The sequence below is a fragment of the Panicum virgatum genome, chromosome 1N (assembly GCF_016808335.1).
Source record: "Panicum virgatum strain AP13 chromosome 1N, P.virgatum_v5, whole genome shotgun sequence".
NCBI lineage: Eukaryota > Viridiplantae > Streptophyta > Magnoliopsida > Poales > Poaceae > Panicum > Panicum virgatum.
The window spans coordinates 62,997,610-63,020,322 of NC_053145.1; the positions used below are offsets into that span (position 1 = coordinate 62,997,610).

At 48.9% G+C, this 22,713-nt stretch overlaps 3 protein-coding genes and 1 long non-coding RNA gene across 7 annotated transcripts; 1 reads left to right on the top strand and 3 right to left on the bottom strand.

Moving 5' to 3' along the window:
* The first annotated feature begins 5,671 nt into the window (after positions 1 to 5,671).
* Positions 5,672 to 8,102, top strand: LOC120657324 (1-aminocyclopropane-1-carboxylate oxidase 1-like). The gene is made up of 3 exons (XM_039935622.1): positions 5,672 to 5,918; positions 6,270 to 6,499; positions 7,128 to 8,102. The coding sequence occupies exons 1-3, from the start codon at positions 5,796 to 5,798 to the stop codon at positions 7,738 to 7,740; spliced, it is 966 nt and encodes a 321-aa protein (XP_039791556.1). The 5' UTR covers positions 5,672 to 5,795; the 3' UTR covers positions 7,741 to 8,102.
* Positions 8,103 to 9,031: 929 nt separating this feature from the next.
* LOC120657325 lies at positions 9,032 to 10,705 on the bottom strand. Its single transcript, XR_005668128.1, has 5 exons — positions 10,532 to 10,705; positions 10,318 to 10,450; positions 10,125 to 10,207; positions 9,513 to 9,817; positions 9,032 to 9,416 (listed from the first exon to the last, which is right to left on the bottom strand). It is a non-coding gene; the product is annotated as an uncharacterized LOC120657325 (long non-coding RNA).
* A 1,315-nt stretch (positions 10,706 to 12,020) lies between these two features.
* On the bottom strand, positions 12,021 to 15,755 carry LOC120657322 (glucan endo-1,3-beta-glucosidase 10-like). 3 transcript variants are annotated; one of them, XM_039935621.1, is made up of 3 exons: positions 15,583 to 15,755; positions 14,126 to 15,466; positions 12,021 to 12,409 (listed from the first exon to the last, which is right to left on the bottom strand). In XM_039935621.1, the coding sequence occupies exons 1-3, from the start codon at positions 15,659 to 15,661 to the stop codon at positions 12,375 to 12,377; spliced, it is 1,455 nt and encodes a 484-aa protein (XP_039791555.1). In that variant the 5' UTR covers positions 15,662 to 15,755; the 3' UTR covers positions 12,021 to 12,374. The 3 variants fall into 3 exon arrangements, with proteins under 3 accessions (XP_039791555.1, XP_039791553.1, XP_039791554.1); XM_039935619.1 differs by having other exon boundaries at positions 14,039 to 15,466; XM_039935620.1 differs by lacking the exon at positions 12,021 to 12,409 and adding an exon at positions 12,416 to 13,950 and having other exon boundaries at positions 14,039 to 15,466.
* A 4,549-nt stretch (positions 15,756 to 20,304) lies between these two features.
* LOC120657326 lies at positions 20,305 to 22,446 on the bottom strand. 2 transcript variants are annotated; one of them, XM_039935623.1, is made up of 3 exons: positions 22,011 to 22,446; positions 21,845 to 21,899; positions 20,305 to 21,420 (listed from the first exon to the last, which is right to left on the bottom strand). In XM_039935623.1, exons 1-3 carry the CDS (start codon positions 22,160 to 22,162, stop codon positions 21,310 to 21,312), a joined length of 318 nt encoding a protein of 105 aa, XP_039791557.1. In that variant the 5' UTR covers positions 22,163 to 22,446; the 3' UTR covers positions 20,305 to 21,309. The 2 variants fall into 2 exon arrangements, 1 of the variants encoding a protein (XP_039791557.1); XR_005668129.1 differs by lacking the exon at positions 21,845 to 21,899.
* Between the last annotated feature and the right edge of the window lie 267 nt (positions 22,447 to 22,713).

The following is a 22,713-nucleotide window of genomic DNA, read 5'->3' on the forward strand; positions in this document are numbered from 1 at the left end:
ACAAACGAAAGTGCTACAGTATTTTACTCCTTAAAATTTACGCAACTAAACAAGCCGCGCAATCTTGGAAGAACATTTGTAGGATTGGATTGGATTAGATTCCCATGTCTGCTGCTGCAGATGTTCTTCCAAAAGATGGCCACTGCAGACGTGCAGATGTTGGTCCGGGGATTGTATCTCCAACCATTGCCCCCATCCAACTCCCCTCAAACGTACTATTTACTATATTTTACTACCTCCCTCCAAAAGATTCCTCCCTCTATAACTCCTTCTCTCCAACCATTCCCCCCATATCTATTCCCTCTATATACTATCACTCATTAACTAACTATTAATTTATCATTTTTGAATTTTAAAAAATCATACAGTATTTGTACTGTCATAATACACATTATCATCATGTTACGGGGCTCAAACGAGATTAATATATATAGAGGGAGTTTCAACTCCCTCCGTATATAGGGGGAGCTTTGGGGGGAACCGTTGGATCGGATTTCCCCCCAAAGCTCCCCCTACGTGGGGTGGGGGGCCATATAGAGGGCACCGTTAGAGCAAGCCTAATCTGAACTGAAACTCATCACGTGCTCATGCTGTAGCCTGCCTGCGGCAGAAGGCAGCAGGTACCATACACAGGGATCGCTCACATTCTTCTGCTGGGGCCAATCTGACTGTGAAGAGCACTGCCTCCGCGCGATGGGTCGCCACAATTTCGTATTCTCGTACGAGAGATTCTTTCTGGCTTCTGAGCTCGAGTTGAGCACAGCTCGACCGACCACTGTGTAAAATCAGTGTTCGTGACCGCCGCACGACTGTACGGCCGGAGCCGAATGGCTGCACACGTCAGAGTCTAGGCCCTAGTGAAAAACACAGCATCGTCATGGACGCACTACTGTCATGAGCCGTAAGCCGTTTTCATAGGTGAATGGCTGCACGTCAGGGTCTAGACAGAGTCTACGCCCTAGTGATAGTGAAGAACACAGCATTGTCATGGACGCAGCGCAGTTTAAGTTTTTTCTTCGGAGATAAAGACGTCCACTTGCAGTTTATTGGTACAGTCGTACAGAGTAGAGAACAACAATGCCGACGACTTGACGAGGACGTTAATCTCCACAGTTTATCAAGTCCACCATGAGGCAGGCCGAAACTCACGGCGGAGCAGTGCCAGCAGGCAGGGGCGGAGCCTCTCAAAGGCTAAACTGGGCTCCGGCACCCCTTACCAGCCAAAATCTCCATTTAATGAACAGTAAGTTTGATGCTATTTATTGATTTAACCTCTCAATTACCGAAGGCCGGCCCTCCTGATTGGTTGGTCAGGCTCCGCCACAGACAGCAGGCTGCCTGTGCCGCACATTGCCGACAGCACAGCACAGACTTTTCTACCGCCCGAGTCGCGTCATACCAACAGCGCTCAGCCCATTTCAAAAAAAAACAGCGCTCAGCCTTTTATAAAAAAAAAACAGCGCTCGGCCTGCAGGCCGCAGGTCGTGCCAATGTGGATAGAATGCCATCGTGGCATCGTCGAGCGCACGCCGCAGCGGCGTGCCGGCCGGCGTGCGACCCTGTGAAAGCAGCAGCGTCGTCGCATCGGCGTCCCGCGCGGTTCCATCCGTCGCCGACCATCCCCGCATGAACGACGATCGGCGCCGGCCGAGCTGCGTCGATCATCTGTACCGGTCTTATCTGGACGTACGCGATCGCCGTCGGGGAAGAACGGCGACGGCACTTGGTGTTCCCGAACCCTCTCGTCCGTCTCTTCCGCCGCAATACTATTGCAAATCATGAATTAAGTAGGCTTATTAGATTCGTCTTGCGATTTACATCCCATCCATACAAAAAGTTTTGTAAATAGACTTCATTTAGTACTCCATGTATATATACAAATATTTGATGTGATATTTTTTTTATAGAGTTTATGGGTTGTAATCTAAATAAGGTCTAAATTTTGTTCTGTGATTTACGAACTCCATATCTGCCACCTGACGCGCTCGAGATCTGCAGACGTATTGCCTTCACCAATCACCACCGCGGATTGCCTTCATCACCACGGCTGAGGCGCGTTCCACTGGATGGTGGCGCCGCCATGCGCAGTAACCGTCGTATCTCTCCATCGTCCCTGTCCTCCGGTGAGCAAGTGGTGTCCCAATTATTCGAGGCCGCTGCGTTGGCTGCCTTGACTTCCCCGGCGCGCCCGTGATCTGAGAATCTTGACCTGCGCACTCGGCATGTGTACGGCAGCAATATGAAACTCACCCGTGATCTGACCTTGGCTTTTTTTTACTGCAGCTGGGGTTGGAGCACGCGTCAGGAACCACGTCACGTCTGCGTTCCACGTCACGCCTTGTTTGGTTATGCGCGCTGGAATCTCTATTCTAGTCTCCGTATGAAAGACCGAATGAAGTCTATTTGTAAAATTTTTTTAGGTTAGGTATAATTTTTTGCGATGAATTCGATGATTTGCTACAGTGATACTACAGTAACCATTCTCTAATCGCGCGATCAAAAGTCTCATTAGATTCTTCAGGGTCACTAGCGCAGGGATTCTGAAGTTGGTTTTGTAAACTAATTTTGTTTGATATCATAATTAACAGTCAAACTGTCACTATTTATATTTACTAGTACACTGCAAATCAAACGAGCCCAAACCACGGCTGGCGGCAGCCGGCCAGCCGTACGTGCGCGAGTGCGCGCACGCGCGCGTTTGCCCAAAAGCAGAGGCGAGGTTGCTCGGCGAACCATGTCCCCGATCGACTGCATTAAAAAAAGGGGAAAACCCGACGCCGAATCTAATCCGAACGCGAATGAATGTGAACGGTATAGTTCTTGTGAATCCATCGTCACGCCGGCGCCGACGCAACGGCACAAGCGACTAGTTGCGCGGCCTGTGGCGCAACCAAATCTTGGTCTCGGCTGGCACCATGTCGTCTTTATGGTGACCGATGGGCGGCGAATCGGAGGTGATCGACACGCGCGCAGTCGCGGCCATGCCGGGCCAGCTAGCTCGCCACACCCATGGCCATGGGTGGCCCGCCGGAGGTGGGTGCAAGCGCCGAGCGCGACGTGCATGATGCGTCGCCGCGGGCTTGTCGAAACAAAGGGTGTGTAGGCTAGCTAGCCAGCTGATGTGGTTCCGTGACGGAGGAGATGGCGACGGCCTCGATCCATCCGCCGGCAAGGCTCCTCCTGATTTGACCCGCCGGCAAGCAAAGCAAGCTGCCGCCGCTGCTGGCCCGCCAGCTCGCCGTGGGAACATGGCTCCGCCGCGGCATGGTCGTCCTCGTCCATGGCCCGGCGACACCTCAACAGTGCGCCTTCTCAAATCCCGATCCCAAGTAGTGGCAGCGATGCACGCACCTGCGCGCGTGTCGAGTAGGTTAGCCTGGCCGTAGGGCCTAGGCGGCACAGGCCCTCCATTGTAGCAACATCCGGTGCATTATTCGCCCGGGTTCCAGAGAGAAGGCTTGCCTGCAACTTGGAAGATATTCTGGCGCGTATCTTGTACGAGGACTATATCGAGCTTAGTGAAGCTTGTCCCCAGCGAGTACATTTGGAGCATGCCGCCCAGCTATAAAGGTAGGGTTAGTTTGCATCGTAGGCCTCCTGTAATAATCAGATCCAGGTATAATGATTTGATGCTATTCTAGTTTTTTTTTTTGGAAACGAGCCCATTAATAATCTAGTCATACGGACACCAACGGAGTAATACAAAGCTATGCTTTTGTCTGCTGTCCGCAGGTACAAAGTTTCGGCAACGCCGAAATTGGCGCGACACAGGGTAAAGGTAGGGTAAGGCTCGCGCCCACTCCCGAGGACGATTAGGTCAGACAGATCGCAGAATCAGTTGAAAGATTGCCTAGATCCGAGCGACGCGGTCGTGTTTGATCCGGCCCCTACTCGTGATGGGCATCGGAGAGATGAGGAACAAGGGACACAACCGATCAGATCGGGGTGGTCCAGCTGCAAGGCCGGTCGGGTTCAGGACTACTCAGCAGATGGGATTGTTCTCGTTCTTTCCAGCGGATGTGTCAATTGAAGTACTCCCTCCTTGCGCGGAAAATATAACTTATCGCTTAGATGCCACACAGTTATTAGAGTATGGAGTATGGAGCTCGAAGAGCACAACCGCACAGTTGTTAGAGTAAATTCTCTTTTTGCCATTGGAAAATATAACTCAACCCCTATGCACCACCGGAAATTGTTAGAGCCTGTTTGGCGGGGCTTCGGCTTTTCTAAAAACGACTCCGGCTCTGACTTCTCTGGTGGAGCGGCTTCTCTGGTGGAGCTGGAGCCATTTTGTAAAATATTTGGCAAAATAGCTTCACATGTTGGATTAAAATTGTATAATGTCTAAATTGCCCTTCTCTATATTTTTTTACCTTTTTCTTTTTTCTTATTTTCTTTCTTTTTATTTTTTCTCCTCTCTTTTTCTTTTTCTTCCCTTTTTCTTTTTTTTTTCTCATCTCCTCTTATCCATTCGCGTCCGTCCCCATCTACCTCGCGACCCTCTGCTCCAGCCCCTTTCGCCCGCATCAAGCTCCGCCCGCCGCCGCCCGACCACGGCGCGTCCATGCCCCTCCCCCTCGAAGCCGGCATCGCGTGCGCTGCCGCGCCTTGGCCACCCGCCGAAGCTCCGCCTAGGCGCCCTCCTCCCGCTCCGCTCGGCCATGGCGGCGCTGGCACCTCTGCCCCCTCCTCCCGCTCCTCGTGCTCTCGCCGTCCAGCCTCCCTATGCCGCGACGAGCTCCCACCGACCTCCTGGTCTCCGCCAGCGCCGGTGCCTCCCGACGTCCGCTCGAGCCGCCGCCTCCCGGGATCCACCAGCACCTCCTCCTCCTGTGCCGTTGCGAGGGCAAGGCGGTCCTAGGGACAGGTGGAGCTCTGCGGAGCCGCGTGGAACCACGATTTTGTTGCTCCATCTCCGTCGTTGCGCTCCAGAGAGCGGAAAATCCGGGGCTCCATCCCCGGAGCCGCGGTCCTCCACCCCGTTTGGCAGGGCTCCGCGTGGAGCCGGAGCCGGAGCTCTTTTGGAGCCCAGCCAAACAGGGCCTTACTGTGCTTATACTAGTAAATGGATGGAGACCGAACCTTTAGATTTTCAAGAAAACATTTAGATTTAGGCATAATTTTGCATTTAACCCACTAGCTACTATATATGTGTATGTTTCGTAGGCTCAAAATGTTAATTTTTTTACTTATAAATGGACTAGCCGTTAGATCACTGGGAATCATCTAACTAGGACTTGAATTGGTTCATGAGCGAATTGACGTCCATATTAGTACATACTGAACTGGGCTTGAAAAGTCAACTAACTTCGACCAGGAGTAGCATGCATGTATGCCACAATTCCTGATAGTATATATCTTGACCCCATCATCAATCTTGTAAAGTATGGGGGGTTAGGCTGGATCCGCACGTCATACTAGCGTTAGGAATTGGCTGGGTCAGTTGCAGTCTTCTGATCGAAGAGGACTTGTCTACATCAGGAAGCCTCATTGCCGGTCTGTCCACACTACTTTATTTTGCGCACCACGCCCACACTTCGTTTCCTAATCCTTTGACCGAATTAAACATCCAGTAGTACGTCCCGGGGGTCATTCTGGTAATCTGGCATTCTATCTAGCTCAGCGGTGCCTTCACTCTGGCAGTCTGGCGCCTATAAATTGGGAACCACTCACCGCCACGCTCTGCACACAAACTCATCAGCAGCAGCTTATTACTAAGCAATACTCAACTCAAGAGAGCGAGTGTGGGTGTGTGTGAGAGAGAGACGGAGAGAGATCGAGCGAGAGCAACCGAGATGGCAGCTGCCAGCAGCACGCTCTCCTTCCCGGTGATCAACATGGAGAAGCTCCAGACCGAGGAGAAGCCGGCGGCCATGGAGGTCATCCGCGACGCCTGCGAGAACTGGGGCTTCTTCGAGGTGCCACTCACACACCACACCACATACATAATCAACAAAAATAAAACCTTATGAACAATTCGATGCTAACATGAAGAGTTCATATGCTGTTTGTCGCCTCTTCAACATTTCTGTCAGTCTGCTGTCTCTGCCAGTGTTGGGGTTTCTGAAAAGAAAACAAAGCATCCTGCCTTTTACCTAACAAACAGTCTCACGACAGATTCTTATTCTCCCTCAACCGGTCGACCATAAATTGATTTCTAGCACAGCGTCGCCCGATCGATCGGAGCATCACTTCTTTTTATTTTTTTTGAAATACTTGCGGAGGAGCATCGCTTCTCAAGCCTAGCTGAACCGTGACCATGCTTTCAGCTGCTTAACCATGGCATCTCCCACGAGCTGATGGACGAGGTGGAGCGGCTGAACAAGGCGCACTACACCAGCTGCCGCGAGCCCAAGTTCCAGGAGTTCGCGGCGCGGACGCTGGAGGCCGGCGAGAAGGGCGCCGACGTCAAGGACGTGGACTGGGAGAGCACCTTCTTCGTCCGCCACCTCCCCGCCTCCAACATCGCCGACCTCCCCGACCTCGACGACCACTACAGGTGTGTTCAAACATACAAGTTCGCCTCATCGACGACGTTGTCAGTATCATAATAGTTGGCTACAGTCCAATCAGTCATTGATAAACCTTCTGTTGGCTTCTGAATAAAAGTTGAAGCGCCATGTCACCAGCTTTTGACTCAGGTTGCAAAAACCCTGGGGATAATCAGCTTGTTAATCGGGTGGTTCTCAACTTGAATGTCCTTGGTCTACCAAGTTGAACTAGTTTAATGGCTTTTACGCAAGGCTACAAAGCCAGGCTGACGAAGCCACCCATTGTGCTAGGCCCAATCAGACACTTTGTAAGATAAGAAAAGTTATACTACCTGACATGACCTGCTCCTATTAACGAATTAAACATTGTTCCAAATGCTTGCATAGGACTATTTTCCATATCAAGATTATTTTCGTAGATACTAGCTTTTCTAGTGCGTTTTTTTTTGCCTGATGACGACAGACACAGTTTGTTTTCCGATCATTCCGTTGCTTGACAAAATGACAAGTGTACATCAGATCAGAGTGCTGTGTGTTAACCATCACAAGTCGAATCACTTTACGGGCGCGCTTTTATCACTTGGCTTGGAAATTGTAATATTCCTAATCGAAAGCAAGCCTTCCGTGTCGCTGCAGGCAAGTGATGAAGCAATTCGCGTCGGAGATACAGAAGCTGTCGGAGAAGCTGCTGGAGCTGCTGTGCGAGAACCTGGGCCTGGAGCAGGGGTACCTGAAGCAGGCCTTCGCTGGGTCGAACGGCCCGACGTTCGGCACCAAGGTGAGCGCGTACCCGCCGTGCCCGCGGCCGGACCTCGTCGACGGCCTCCGCGCGCACACCGACGCCGGCGGCATCATCCTGCTGTTCCAGGACGACCAGGTGAGCGGCCTGCAGCTGCTCAAGGACGGCGAGTGGGTGGACGTGCCGCCCGTGCGCCACGCCATCGTCGTCAACGTCGGCGACCAGCTGGAGGTGATCACCAACGGCCGGTACAAGAGCGTGATGCACCGGGTGCTTACGCGGCCCGACGGCAACCGCATGTCCATCGCGTCCTTCTACAACCCCGGCGCCGACGCCGTCATCTTCCCGGCGCCCGCGCTCGTCGCCGCCGCCGCCGACGACGAGGAGCGCGCCGAGGCGGCGTACCCGAGGTTCGTGTTCGAGGACTACATGAACCTGTACGTGCGCCACAAGTTCGAGGCCAAGGAGCCCCGGTTCGAGGCCATGAAGTCCGCCATCGCCACCGCTTGACTTGACTAGCATCGTGGTGGCCGGCTGCAAGCTTGCGTGAGCTGGACATCGTGGCAAGCATTCTCGTTCTCGACATGTGTATTGTGTACGGTAGTAGATAGGCACGTAACTGTGCTTATAGGCGTGGCACGGTGTGAGTGTATCGTTGAGTAATGTACGTATTGCTTGCGTCTCAGATAAGTATATACGTATATATATTTGTACTGTAGAGTTTGTACCACCGTCTATTGTACGAGCAGCGTGCGCCGCCAGGAGTTGATGTGTTGAAAGTAGCTTCATCTTTGTGGCAGTCAGCTATGTATGTGATCTGCTTGTCAGAACAAAATCAAGTGAAACGTTCTTATTAAAGAGAGCGGAATTCATCAATGGTCTCTAAACTTGTCACCTATTATTATTTCTGTCCGCAAACTATCCTCGTTAGGAAACCTTAAACTTCTCCTGGAATTTCAGGTAGGTCCAAAAGACCAAAACACCCCTAGCTTTCCCGAGTACTGTTTAGTAGAAAATCACTTTTCACGGAGTTTGTTGAAAATGTACTAACCTATGTTTTACGGGCACCGATGACTCCCAGCTCGTCGTCACCGGCAGGCAGTCGCCCAGGTACCTGCTGCACCGAGCGGCGCCGGCGGGGTCGGTGGGGAGGAACAGAAGGTGGCTGCCGGCTGCCGCCGTTAGAGGAGGGAGGCGAGCAGGGACTTGGCAACAGACATTGCGGCAGCGGAGTTGGGTGGCCGTGGTGTTCGACGAAATGCTGAGGGCGAACCGGGTGCACAGGCAGCAGCAGAGCGTGTTTGTATTCAGACATTTGCTAAGGTAGAGCCTCTTGAACACCTTAATTGTTTATCTCAAATATTCAAATTCTCTTCCTCTCCTTGCTTGTTTATCCCAAAAGTCAAATTTGAGAACTAAAAAAAACTGAATTTGTTTGTCCCAAATTCACAATATGCCTGACGAGGGCTATTAGTTCATTTCACAAATCAGTTAGTAACAACAAAATAAAATACATCGTTGCTTCTTTATCTCAAATATTCAAATTGAAAGATTTTTTAGATAAACAAAAACTATATTGTGAACTTGTCATCCAAGCCCAGATACTTCTCAAATGAATTTGTCCATGTTATAAGGTGAACTTGATTTCTCTTTGAATTGCGAAAGCAAACTTGTGAATTTGTTAACCGGAATGGACAGCATTCTTTGATTAAGGTACAAGAAACTGGACAACTGGTCACCTATTTTCATAAACAGAATTTGCTTTTTTTTACATAGTTAAACCAAAGGAGGAACTAGAAAGTAGGTGATCTAGAAAAACTTACCCATTCAGCACACAAGAATTTCCCAGAAATAACATATTTGAAGCTTATTGAGTTCGGCAAAAAGGTGCAATTGAATTGTACGAGCATGTCTAGTTTCTACTACTAAAAAATCTGCCACCAGCAGGGAAGCTGAGGTGCATTTCTATGTTCTGTGACATTAGTCATGACCATGACCATGAACTACAGGAAAATGTGCCTATGTCGAGTTTTGTCGGATTTCTTCATGTACAGCTTAATCTTCATCCATTTGAACACATCGTCAGTTCGATGACCTGTTTCTGAGGGTCCAATTCTGCATATGGTCACGCCCACAGAAGTGGCCATTTCCTCCAAGAGCTCCTGCTGCTCCATTGTAGCACAGGACTTTAGATGTTTTGACGACAAGTGAAATCGTTAATCATTTGCACTGCAATAACTGCGTGTTGCCAATTTACAGAGTTTAGTTCTCATACAACGTACCTGAACAGCCGATTTGATGTCTCAAAGGAAGCTAGTCAGTTCAAAATTCATCTTTTTTTTGAACTGTTTCAAAATTCATCTTCAGCCGATGGTCTGTCACTCTGTTATCCTGTGAGCAAAAGACCTCAGATCTGTTTACTTAAAAGTATTAGAAAATGGAAAGAATAAGAAGAGCTCCTTCCAGGAAGAATATAAAGAAGAAAAAGCAACATAAACAGCTTCTACTACGTGATAATATATCCTGCTACCTTTGTAATTGTATGTCCTTGTGTTCTCGTATGTAGCACCAGGACCATTGTACCAACCTTCAATTTAACAGGTATTAGTAAATATTAATAACATCAAACATATGGGATTACAAAATTTGTCATAGTTTTTTGGTGAAGCTTGTGTAGTCTTATCATAGTTGAATTATTAGTCATATAAGGAAGTCTTTTTTTTTGGTGAATTTCAACTGCATGTTATACTGTTCACATAAATACATACTACACCGCTACTCGGTATTCAGTCTCAAGCATTTATTATCGACAAGACAGATTTGTGTTGCTTTCAGTTGGATACTGCAGTTATGATATCTGAAAGATATGATTCCAAGGCTAATTGACAACATACCTGCAATTTCCTCCAAGGATGAACATATATTATATTGAAATATGTTGTCAGAGCATTTCTTCTCCCAGAAACTAGAATTTACACTGCAACCATGGGCCTATTGTCAAAGAACATATAACAGAGATAGTATGGAAATATTGACAAGATTAACTCAGAGTTTTGAAATCTATACAAAGTAGCTAGAGGAACTTACATTTTTGCCCAGAACAATTAAAATGCCCGCTCTCTGTTTTGAAGCTGTGATCTCTCTTCTGTACAGAATATCCGTATTCCCATAGGTTTGTGAATAAGAGCAAGAGTCATCTCAACCTTGTTAACATTCAGCCCTGTGGTGATTGAAATATTAGAGGATCCTCAGGTTTAACAACACAATACAAAAATCCCAGTGCTTCTATTGGTGATATTACCTCCAGCTCCACCAAATCTTGTCGTTTTAAGCTCAATATCTTTTGGATCAATAACCACATCGACTGCATCAGCCTACTAGAGCCATTGAAACTAGGACCCTAATTGGAACCACATTAGGCATCTCAGAATTAAAATGAGGAATTCATATCATAAAACTTCACAAATATCCAACAGTTTACCTCTGGCATAATAGCTACAGTCGCTGTTGACGTATGAAGTATGAACACGTCCCATAGTCTTTGTCTGGGGAACATTTTGAACACGGTGCACGCCTTACTCAAACTTCAATTTACTCTAGACTTGTTTGCCCTTAACCTCCATCACATGTCTTGTAATACTTGCATCCACCCATGTCTTCCTGGAAGGTTCAGCTCGAGAGCAGCATATTCTTATTCACTAATCAGGTTTACGATTGCAAGTGCATACTTCCGAGCAAGAAGAAATCGGCTTAAGAGTGTGTTTAGTTGGTGAAAAAGTTTGGACTTTGGTACTGTAGCACATTTTGTTGTTACTTGATAAATAATATCTAATTATGGACTAATTAGATTTAAAAGATTCGATCTCATGCTAATTAGTCAGACTATGTAATTAGTTATTTTTTAATTATATTTAATGTTTCATGCATGTGTCCGAAGATTCAATGTGATTGCCTGATGGGTAGTGTAGGAAAGTTTTCACCAACTAAACCGAGCTTAAATTTCCAATTGCTGCGCTCACAATATTTCCAATTTGTCGCCGCAGGCGGAAAACTGGAAGAGACTGGAGCCCGGAGGTCAGGACACACCTACCGCTGGTGATGACGATTTGACGGAGGACTCATGCGTCATGGTGGCGGTGGCCAATGAACATGTACAGATGTACTCCACCTGACCAGTGACCACCTCCATGTGATTCCAAGCCCTGGCCAGCAGGGGAGCACTACCGGCACCCGCACTGGTAAGCCCCCGTAGGCTCAGGGATCGTGTGCCGTGGTGGTCGTACAGTGGAGCGCGGAGGACGGCAGATTTTGGGAAAGTTTCCATAATTCCATCCGTGCCCAAGTCCGTCCACTGCCCACTAAACCGTGCGTGCCAATGCCAGTTGAGCAGTGGCGCTTTTCATGGGATCAGCGACCTCGCCATTTCTGGAGCGATCGCATGTGATTTCGGACGGGTTTTGTTTACAATTTTTTTTTAAAAAAACAGTATTGCTTTGTGATCTTAAAAACTTTCCAATTCAGTTAGGAGCGAATCCTCATTCCCATGGTGTTGTAGTCAAAATGCTCGCCAAACTACCGAGACAGTCAGCTAAATAAAGTTTTTCAGAAGTAGGGGGTGGTGCTAAAAGGCCATACACTGCCGCCGCACGGGAGACGCCATCCACTATCATGGGTTTCTCTACTCGAGTGCTACCTAGTGTACACTGTCGTCCACGCTAAGTTTTTTTTTTTTTGCGACTTCGTCCACGCTAAGCTAAGCACCATTTCCAGCACACAACTTCTCAGACTGATGGAGCAGGAGTCAAACAGATCACTCGAGGGCCGAGCCAAACCCTAGTGGGTCGCATAACATGGGAGCAAAGGCTAAGCCATTAATTAACCTATACTAATCAGCTTATAACAGTAGCATAGTTACATAGTAGACTAAACAAAGGTATCCCCCATCAGCAAAGGCTGCAAAAAGAAAGGCGTACAGCTACAGCGGAGTTGGTTTTCTACGTATGCTGCTGCATTGCTGCGGCAGGAGTCAAGGCTGCAGCGGCAGAAAAGAAAGGGTGAAAGGGCGCAAAGATTCCAACATCCTCTCGAGATGGCTGCTGGCCGGCCTGGAATGTGGAATCCTCGCTACTGTTGCTTCAGTTTCTTCAGACCGTGGATGGGAGGTCACACTTGCCCACCTCTGTAAACAATGCAGCAAAGGCACCAGTGAGATCACAGGTTACAGCACATCAACCTTAAAAAACAGCACATTCTCTGATCTAACAGCAGATTATTATCGGGCTCCCAACCCATCATGTGAACGTGAACACTCCCTTTCGCGACGACCGCTGGTCCAAGGAGACACGTACGCTGAGTATACGCAATGAGTGGAGTAAAGAATGCAGTAGGGTACAGAAGCAGGCGCTGCAAAAGGCACCGGAAGTGGCAATCAGCCTCAACGCGGTCTGCGACATCCAAACACGGCGCGCATCACCATGGTGGTCCATGGAGGAAGACACTGAACACAGGACGGGTCACATCACGCCGAGCTACGAGCCAGACAGGCCACACCCCATCTCCTCGCAGTCATTATTGCACTACCAGGCCCGAACCTGAGCAGCAGGCAGCAGGCAGCAGGCAGCAGCCAGCCAACTGACACCAGCTCGCATCCAATGCAGGCTTGAACACTGACGGCCATGAGGAGAGGACAGGAGTGGCTGCTAAAAATCACAGTACAAGATTTCACACAGGACCAGTAGCCTCGTTTGGTTTGTGTTCTAGAGATTTAAAAACGGAGTTTGATCATTAATTAAAGGTGTGAAACAAAATCAATTTACAAAACTAACTCCACAAGCCTATACTAGAAATCCTACTAGAAATCATGAAAAATTTAATGAGACATTTGATCGCGTAATTAGAAAATAATTACTATAGCATCACTATAGTCAATTATCAATTAATTATCGTCATTAAATTCGTCCCAAAAATTACACCCATTTCTAAAAAAATTTTGTAATAAATTTTATTTAATACTCTATTCATACGAGATTTTTTATTTCGAGAATTATATTTTAAAATTATAAGAACCAACCAAACAAAGCCAGTAACGGCTGCTGCAGTCTTGCCAAGGACTGCCGCGTGCTGTTCACGGTGCTGGGCGCTTTCCAGATGTGCTGACAGGCTGTGTGATGGTAAAAGAATCATTCCCGTACAATTGCAAAAGCACCAATCCGTAATCTGCCGGGTGATTGAGCGTGGATTGGACGGGAAGTTTCGCTTTTGCCGGAACTGTATGCCTTTTAGCACTGGCAGCGTACTGCTGCTACTGGGCATCATTTACGTGTGTGAAATAATGGAATGTACCAACATTTTGCTACGTGATGGAACGAATTCATGGAGATCAACCAGTAGCACGAATGGTCCTAGCAGGGAACACAGTCACGAGAAAGGAACGACTTTTGCTTGGGCCGTTTAGTTCCTAAAAATTTTCACCTCCCCTTCAAACACATATATGAAGCACTACATATAATTAAATAACAAAACTAATTACACATTTTGGATGTACATACGAGACGAATCTTTTAAGCCTAATCAGTGCATAATTAGCCATAAATGCTACAGTAACCAATGCATAATTAGCCATAAGTGCTACAATAATCCAGATGTGCTAATGACGTGAATGACGTGATCAAAGGTCTCAAAAGATTCGTCTCTGATTCGTCTCTGGTTTCCAAGTGAGTTCTGAAATTAATTTTTTAATTAGTGTCCGAAAAAACTCACCCGACATCTGGTCAAAGGAGATGAGATGAGCGGTGGCGGGGCGACTTACTCGGTGCCTGGTTGACGACGTAGGCGGCGAAAACTCACCCGACATCTGGGCAAAGGAGATGAGATGAGCGGTGGCGGGGCGACTTACTCGGTGCCTGGTTGACGACGTAGGCGGCGCCGGCGAAGTCGCAGGTGCCGATGGACCGGCCCTTGCGCTGGTAGTAGTCGTTGAAGGCGTAGGAGGCGTGCGCCACCATGGTGTTGGGCTCGAAGCACGCCGCGCCGGGCTGGATGGCCTTGCAGTCCGCGCCGCCCTCGCCGCACGCGTAGTTCAGCGCCGCCTGCAGCCGCTGCTCCCCGACCATCGCGTTCGCCACGCACCACGCCTCCCCCGTCGTGACCTTCACGCCGCTGGGCGGGTTGCCGCTGGTTGGACCGCCGTTCTCCTGCCAGCCGAGGCCGCCGCCGCCGCCCTGGCTGCCGCCGCCCGCCGCGCCCCCGCCGCCGAGGACGAACTCGACGTCGTACACCTTCTGCTGGTTCGGGTAGAACACGCCGTAATTGCGCTCGGATGTCGGGCCGGGCTTCTGGTTCTCGTTGAAGAGCGCGAAGAGGTACACGTCGATGTCGGCGTCGGGGCGGAGCGGCGTGCCGGCGTTGCCGGAGAGCACGCGGCGCGCCAGGTTGCCGTTGTACGCCGCGGCGTTGGCGGCCGAGGCGCCGACCTCGTTGGCGTCACCCTTGGACGGCCACCCGGTCTCGGAGACCACCACGCGCACGCCATTGTAGTTCCCCAGCCTGCTCACCGCCGCGAAGACGGCGTCGAGCTGGGCGTCGAGGAGGCTGTAGTACTTGAGGCCGTTCCCGGTGTCTAGCACGCCGTCGTTGGGGCGGAACAGCGCGTAGTCGAGGGAGATGTCGCGCGCATTGCCGGAGTAGGCGAAGAACGGGTAGGCATTGACCATGAGGTAGGAGCCGGTCTGCGCCAGGAAGTCGAGCATGGGCTTCATCACGGGCTGCGCGAGGTCCTCCCGGAACGCGCCGGCGGAGGACGGGTACGACGTCGCGAGAGCGACGAGCGCGATGGGGGACGACACCTTGACGGACTTGTCCAGGTTGAGCCGGGCCAGCGCGGCGTGCACGTTGACCATGGCCGGCACGAGCTGCGCCGTGACGTTCTTGGCGGTGGCGAAGACCTCGTTCCCCACGGCGATGCCCTGGATCTGCGTGGCCGGGTAGTAGGCCGCCACGTTCCGGCGCACCCACAGGAGCGCGTAGGAGGCGCGCGACGCCGCGGCGGCGAGCTGCTCGTTGGGCAGCGCGACCACCACCTTGATGCCAGTGTTGGCGAGCGCTCGCAGCACGGTGGGGTCGGCGTCGTAGAGCTTCACCTGCGTGATGCCCTGCTGCTTGAGCAGCTGCACCACCGCCGCCGGGTTCGGCAGGTTGTTCGCGACCCGGCCATAGTTCACGCCCACAGTCCCCGCCTCTGCCATGCAAGCCACAACAGAACCACACCGGTCAGCCACCAACCCGCCACCTGCATTCGCCCTGCCGCATTGCGTTAGCAGAGCATCAATCCTTGCGCATTCCGGCGGCGGTTACCTGCCGGGCGAAGGAGGAGCAGCGGCAGCGCCGCGGCGAGGAGCCCGGCGACGAGGAGGGCGCGCCGTGGGAGCGCCATTGCTCTGCTGCGGCGCGGAGAGGCAGAGCAAGACGGCAAGACGGCGGTGAGCCAGCTGAGGTGAGTGGACGAGAGTGTGGGGGCGCGAGGGAATGGGCTGGGGCGGGGGATTTATTGCCGTCGACCTCGGGAGACTGCCAAGCGGGCCCCGCACCCGCGGCGCGTTCGGGGAGGGTCCTGGGAAGGGAAAGTGGCCGGGTATGTTGGGGCGCGAGTGGGGCACGTCGCGGGTGGCTCGGCTCGTGCCGTCGTCGTGCGGGGGGTCTGGTCTCTGGTGGGGCGACGTGGAGTGGAGGGAGGCGCGGCTGGTGGTGGGCGCTTGTGTTTGGCGTTCTGGGATGCCCGGGCGTCCAGCTGCGACTGCGACGGAAAGAGGCGTGGAGCGCCGGCCGCCGGGGGCAGGAGGCCGGAGGCGTGGCCCGCCCGCGGTGACCGTTGGTCGCTGCGCTCCGGGCCCCAGCGTCCGGCCGTTTCGGCTGGGGCGTGTGGTGGTTAGTGGGTAATCAATGTCGACGCTGTGGTGTGATGAATGGGACTGATGCCAGTTGGTGCTCGTCGTCTCAACGGCTCCAAAATCTTGTGCTCCTTTTTCCTTTCCCGTTTTGTCCCGTTGAGCAAAAGCTCCTTTGTTCTTTCTTCCGTGCGTTTTGATGTCTTATATGAAGAGACCCATGCGTTAGCACATTGATTCTTCGAGTAGTATTTGAGTGTGCTAGACACCGGATTGTTTAGCTTCAGAATCAAACATTTCGATTTCGTTTCCAGCATTGGCCGTTCACTGTGCTCATATCCGATCCGAAGATTGAAAGGCACTGTCTCAGCACCATGACCCGACTGGTGGGGATTTTACCGACTCCCGATAGCAGGATAACGCGTGGTTGGCCCCTGTCGGGAACGGGCAGATAATGGTTTGGCTGGCGCTGGTCGACATGAAACGGCAGCCGTCAAAGTTTGGCCGCCTGCCGTACTTGCGTGTTCACAACGGACAAGCTAGGCTGTCTAGTCGACACATGTCTCGCAGCTTAGACCAGTAGTATCATCGTGATGATACTTCGGCCTGTTTAGATGTTTACCGTAAACACAAAAAAAAACATCACATCCAATGTTATAAATTTTATTTATAAAACTTTTTGCATGTATGGACTGTAAATCGCGAGACGAATCTAATGAGTCTACTTAATCTATGATTTGCAACAGTGATGCTACGGTAACCATCTGCTAATTTTAGATTAATCATAGATTAATTAGCATCATTAGATTCGTCTCGCGATTTACAACCCATCTATGTAAACAGTTTTGTAAATAGATTTTATTTAGTACTTCAAATTAGAAAGATTCCATCGCAAAAAAATTTTACGTTCTACCTAAACACAGCCTTCACTTATATCTTATAAATCTCTCGCTCTTTTTTTATATAATAATTTTATCATAACAGCAAATTTTTAATGTTCGTAACAATGGTATAACACTTTTATTCAAACTGGCCTTATTATTACCGAATCTAACTATCTATCTCGTACTGTGTGCTAACCACCCTGCTGCCCGCCGGTGATCTGTTCGGCTGACGTCACGGGGAAGCCGCGTGGTGCCGACAGCGACCCTGAACGCGTACGTGGTCCTGTACGAAGCTGTAATAACAGGGCTCCATCTGCCGACTTAATTAAATTGCGTGGTTAGTGAAGGCAATCAAGCGACGCGCGAACACGCCAACGCTTACAACGTACGGAGTAGGCAGGTCAGGTCCGGTTTGCAGACTCGCAGTAGCTACTGCTTCACGAGGTCTTTTTGGACGGGTGACCATGCGTGACAGAGCAAAGTGCACCGACTCAGCCATGGGAAAGTGCAGGTGCAGTGCGGTTGTTTAGTTGGCGAAAAAATTTGGATTTTGGTACCGTAGGATATTTCGTTATTATTTAATAAATAATATCTAATTATGAACTAATTAGGCTTAAAAGATTCGGCTCGTGGTAATCAGTTAGACTGTGTAATTAGTTATTTTTTCAACTATATTTAATATTTTATGTATGTGTCCGAAAATTCGATGTGACGAGTATTATGAGAATCTTTTTTTGGAACTAAACGGGGCCTTTGCCGTTGCAGGGCACGGCGGCGAAATAAGAAGGGATTAATTACCATTTTTTAGGACATATGGGGTTAATTACTTGAGCAGGTAGCCGGAGGCTTTGCTGTGTGTTAACAGTAAGTCGATGTGGCTAGCTGAGGTGGTTGATGGTTTAGTAAAGGCCAAGCGAGATGGACCAAGGAGGACGCCATCTTCTTTTTAAACCTCAGGCCTGGTTTAGTTCCCACCCCGTAAACGCAAAAAAACCGTAAACGCAAAAAGTGTAAAAGAATCTTGCTAATTTAAAGTACTAAATGAAGTCTATTTACAAAACTTTTTGCATGGTTGGGCTGTAAATCGCGAGACGAATCTAATGAGCCTACTTAATCCATGATTTGCAACAGTGATCCTACAGTAACCATCCGCTAATTATTGATTAATCATGAATTAATTAGCATCATTAGATTCGTCTCGCGATTTACAACCCATCTGTGCAAAAAGTTTTGTAAATAAACTTCATTTAGTACTTTAAATTAGCAAGATTCCCACGCAATTTTTTTTTGCAAAACATGTAAAACGAACTAAACAGGGCCTCAGTTACTTGTTTACATGGTCGGCTCGTAGGGGAGGCTTGGGAAAATCCGATCCAACGGTTCCCCCAAAGCTCCCCTATATACAGGGGGAGTTGAAACTCCCTCCATATATAGGTTGAGTTTCAACTCCCCCTATATCTCTAATCACACCGTTTTTTGCGATATTAATTTTGTTTGAGCCCGTAACATGATGATAATGCGTATTATGACAGTATAAATACTGTATGATTTTTTTAAAATTCAAAAATATTAAATAAATAGTTAGTTAATGAGTGATAGTATATAGGGGGAATGGTTGGAGAGAAGAAGTTATAGGGGGAGGAATTTTTTGGAGGAATGTAGTAAAATATAGTAGAAAGTACATATAGGGAGAGTTGGATGGGGGAATGGTTGGAAATAGCCTAATAATGGACGGCCGCGCAGGTCGGAGTAGGTACGACCGTGTAGTTTTGTAGCCAGGTCACGAGCGAGACGAAAAACGCGACGACGAGATGGAGACGGGCGCACATTGTCAGGGTGAAAGGGGTGCCCAAAGTCCTATCCAGACACGGTATCTGTCACAGCTCGCACGGATCGCGACACAGGGAAAAGGGGCTAAAACTTCTAAAATCCACATCTTCCCTTGATCCATACTTGCTGCATTGGCGACTTTGCGGGTTGTATGTAATCATCAAATCAAATCATATACTCTACCTACTTTGTGCGTACGTGGCAAGTAACTTATTAGCAGCTACGGAGCATCATACATCCATGCCGTTCATGCTCGCTCTTGCTTATTCTCCACTCCGGCTATAGCATTTCTCGGGGCGTAGACCATGTGAGGCGAGCCTGGCCACGTCCCCCGAAAGCATAACCCGGCGTGCATGGCTGCTCAAGGAAAGCCGCCATGGGAGCAATCAGGGCGCACGAGACGGCTTCGTGGAGGACAGGTAGGCTGCAGGCAAAAGGAACTTTGAGAGAGGAATTCACCGGGTAGGCGATCGCGCGTGGTCCCCCGTGGGTATCGGAAGGGTGGAAAGGCGAGGACAGCTTGGCAGCGGGGCAAGCGGCCGGACTCGTCCTCCACCGAGCGCGCCATGTGCGCCGCGACGCCGGCCGCTAGCGCGATCGCTCGGCAAGACGACGCAGCTGGTTGCCAATGCTCATGTGGGGGCAAGTGGGGGGAAGCACTTATGGCCTCCGGATTGTTCGTTCCCTCGATCGGGCACGTTCGCCATCAGCGGCGGAGGGTCGCCGGCGTCTGTTTCTGTTCGGTTCTGCCGTGTGGTGCGGAGTGCGTGCGCCGGAGCTGGATTGTCCGGATCTGCAACCCTCTCCCCTAGGACACTCTTTTGATCGACGAAAAAACAAGAGAGCGGAGCTGCTTTGCATTGCACTACAACATTCGGCGCGCGTTGCGCGCCCTATCAAAACAACAGTAAAGATAAGACATGAGCAACAATAGGAACATTTGTATGGAAATATCGAATCAGGAGTGGAAGTTAAAAAAAAGGCAAATATACAAAGCTAATATAAAGATCATCTGCAAATTGTATTACAATCATGGTGATTAATTGAACCTTAGCATTTCTGCACCTAGATCGTCCTTTTATAGTCTTCAACATGAGTGTAAGTATTCCATGTTTTTTTAAAAAAAACAGAGTAACATAAGAGTAATTCTGTGAGCCAGATCTTTACAGAAGTTCCTGACAGAGGGAAGATATAAACTACAGCCGACACAAGTAGCAACCATGTGCGCTGTGCACTACATGTCCTTGTATTCACTATCTTTAGGCAAAACCAATTGTCACATGGCATGCCCAATCACAAGTCACAAGACAACGGATCAAACTATGATCAAGAGAAGAAAAAGACCCCTCAAAATAATATAGGTCACAGGACAACAGTTCCGTTGTTTGCAAGCCAAAATAACATGGTGAATTTGAAGGATCTGAACATGTATGCCAGAAGTGATGAATCCAAAAGTGCCATCAGAGGTGCAAAAGGACTAAATTAAGGAGGTACAAACTGAATTAAGCAACCAACAAATGATTACCATGCTAAAAAAAAAAAACTGACCTTACCAGCAAAAGGTATAATAAGGGGAAAAAGAATGAACAAAAAAGTAGTCTCCTATCAAATCATTCCTGCAACTCAGCCATTGATGCAGGGACAGAATACCTGGTTGTATACTTGGTGCTTGCCCAAGCTTAATGTAAGTTCAACCTAGAGATATCACAATTTCCCTCAAATCAATATTTCTCTACTAAATTCAGAGTTTGATACAGTGGCACTCTGCTCATGAATATATACTGAGTTTGATATGCACTATTTATTTGTTTAAATAAAAAGAATGCCACAAAGCAGAAGTGTCAATCTTGGACCTTCTAGGAATAGTAAAAGACATAGTATCGTTTTCTAGGAACAGGTGCTTTGCTTTCTCAAAGACAGGAGAGTAATTACAGGTTGTCATGGTGAGGAGACAAGGTAAGAAAAAAACCTAATAATAAACCAAAACTAAGACTGTTCTTCAGTGCAAGAAGTACTGAAAACATCAACACACTTTAGAAGTACTGAAAAGAATCATGAATATATTGATCTTTGCAGAGTCATTTAACCAAAGCAGTTTAGTGAATGGTGAGTCAGTAATTCCATGAATAATATTTGGTTCTTACATGTCCTGCAGTGTCAAAAGAATCACATGATACAACAATGCTAAAAAAACATCTTTTCCCATTAGTCTTTTCTAACTGAAGCTATTATATTATTTTTTTGTGCCCATAATTGGATTCAGGCCAAAATTGTTTACCTAGCAAGCGCTCAAGCAACATCCTCCTACTACAGGACTGCAGCTCTGAACCATCCCTCTGCCTAACCTTGCAGTCACCAATTTCCTGTGCACCGATACGATCAGACCCTGTTAGCATATACACTCTACATTTTTCTTACTCTGTCTCATTTCTATCATTCTTCTGTCATATACCAGGCACGAACGAAGGACGAAATGAAGAAATCTATTTTGAACAAACCAGAGGATCAGATATTCGGGGGCTTCTTGACCATGTTCTTGAGGAACATGACACAGAAACGCCCTGCAGTATTGCTCCAACCTGATGACATCCCAGCTGCATATTGACATAGAACACAACCAGGTTTACTTGCACCTATTAGGTCATATTTGCAAAGCAAACAGAAAGATTCTAGAATGTTAAAGCATGTACCTAGTCTTTTTTTGTGTGCTAATCAGCTGCCTATGACTACTATTGTATACTCAAAGAAACATATTCATAGAAACCACAAAAACAGAACCAGCACTGCACACAAATGATCAAACAAAGTCTTATCTCCAGACTAATTCATTCATATTGAAATCCTTGTGTTATAAGCTTTGTAGACCTACTGACCTAGTCCCTTTTTTCCCCGAAGGCCTAGTCCCTTTTTTTCCATGGTGTCAAAGTAAATGCTTGGTATTGAAACAAAAGGTGTACGAAAAGATGATGTCAAAGTCGAGTCGTAAATGCAGATATATAAAAAATGTTCTGTCAATACATTAGCTGTTGGATGGATGGCGCATGGTAACTCAATGCCATGGATGGTGGCGCAGCTGCAAAATTACAATGGAGATGTGCAACAATAAGATGAATGTGTGCCACTGATTCACATGGGTTTTCACTTACCATCTGTACTTTGAGCTGTTGGAGGACGAGGACTGTACCTTGGGCTGGTGGAGGACGAAGATGGAGGAGGTGTGCAGGAGAGGTTGAACCGGCGGCTGAGGAGGTCCACGATGTCATCGTCGCACCCTATGCCCCAGCAATGTAGCTGCGTCTGCCCAAGAAACAGGTGATGCGGCCCGTGATTCCCCATGACTAGCGCCTCATACTTGAACCAGCCGAACTTGCCAATGGTAAATATCAGGTCGGCATTTCCAGCAGATCACTATGGCATGCGGTGAGGCAGCGCGAAGGGAGGAGAGGGAGACGAAGGTGGCTAGGGTTTTCTGCGCCGCCCAAGTCACCTGGCTCACTTGCTACCGCCGCCGCTGAGATCTAAGGATGGGAGAGAGAAATGGGGATGAAAGGAGGAAGAGAAGCAGACGTGTCGTGCGCGCGAGAGAGAAAGGGGATAAGGTAGGGCACCTGCACCGTCAAGCATTGGTGTAACACTTCAGGTATTAATCACCTATAATTAAGAATTAATTTTGGCCATTAGCTCTAACTTCCACGACAATTCACCAAATCAAGTTGTTCTATCAGTCTGGGCCAGACCGGTCTGACCGGTCGGGGCAACCGGTCTGACCGGTTGAAGCTAGGCCAACCGTTCTCTTGGGCCCACATCATTTAAACTGCTCTCTTTCTCTCCAAACCACTTCCTCATCCTCGCCTCCCCCAGCTCAGCTCCTGCACGAGCTCTTTCCC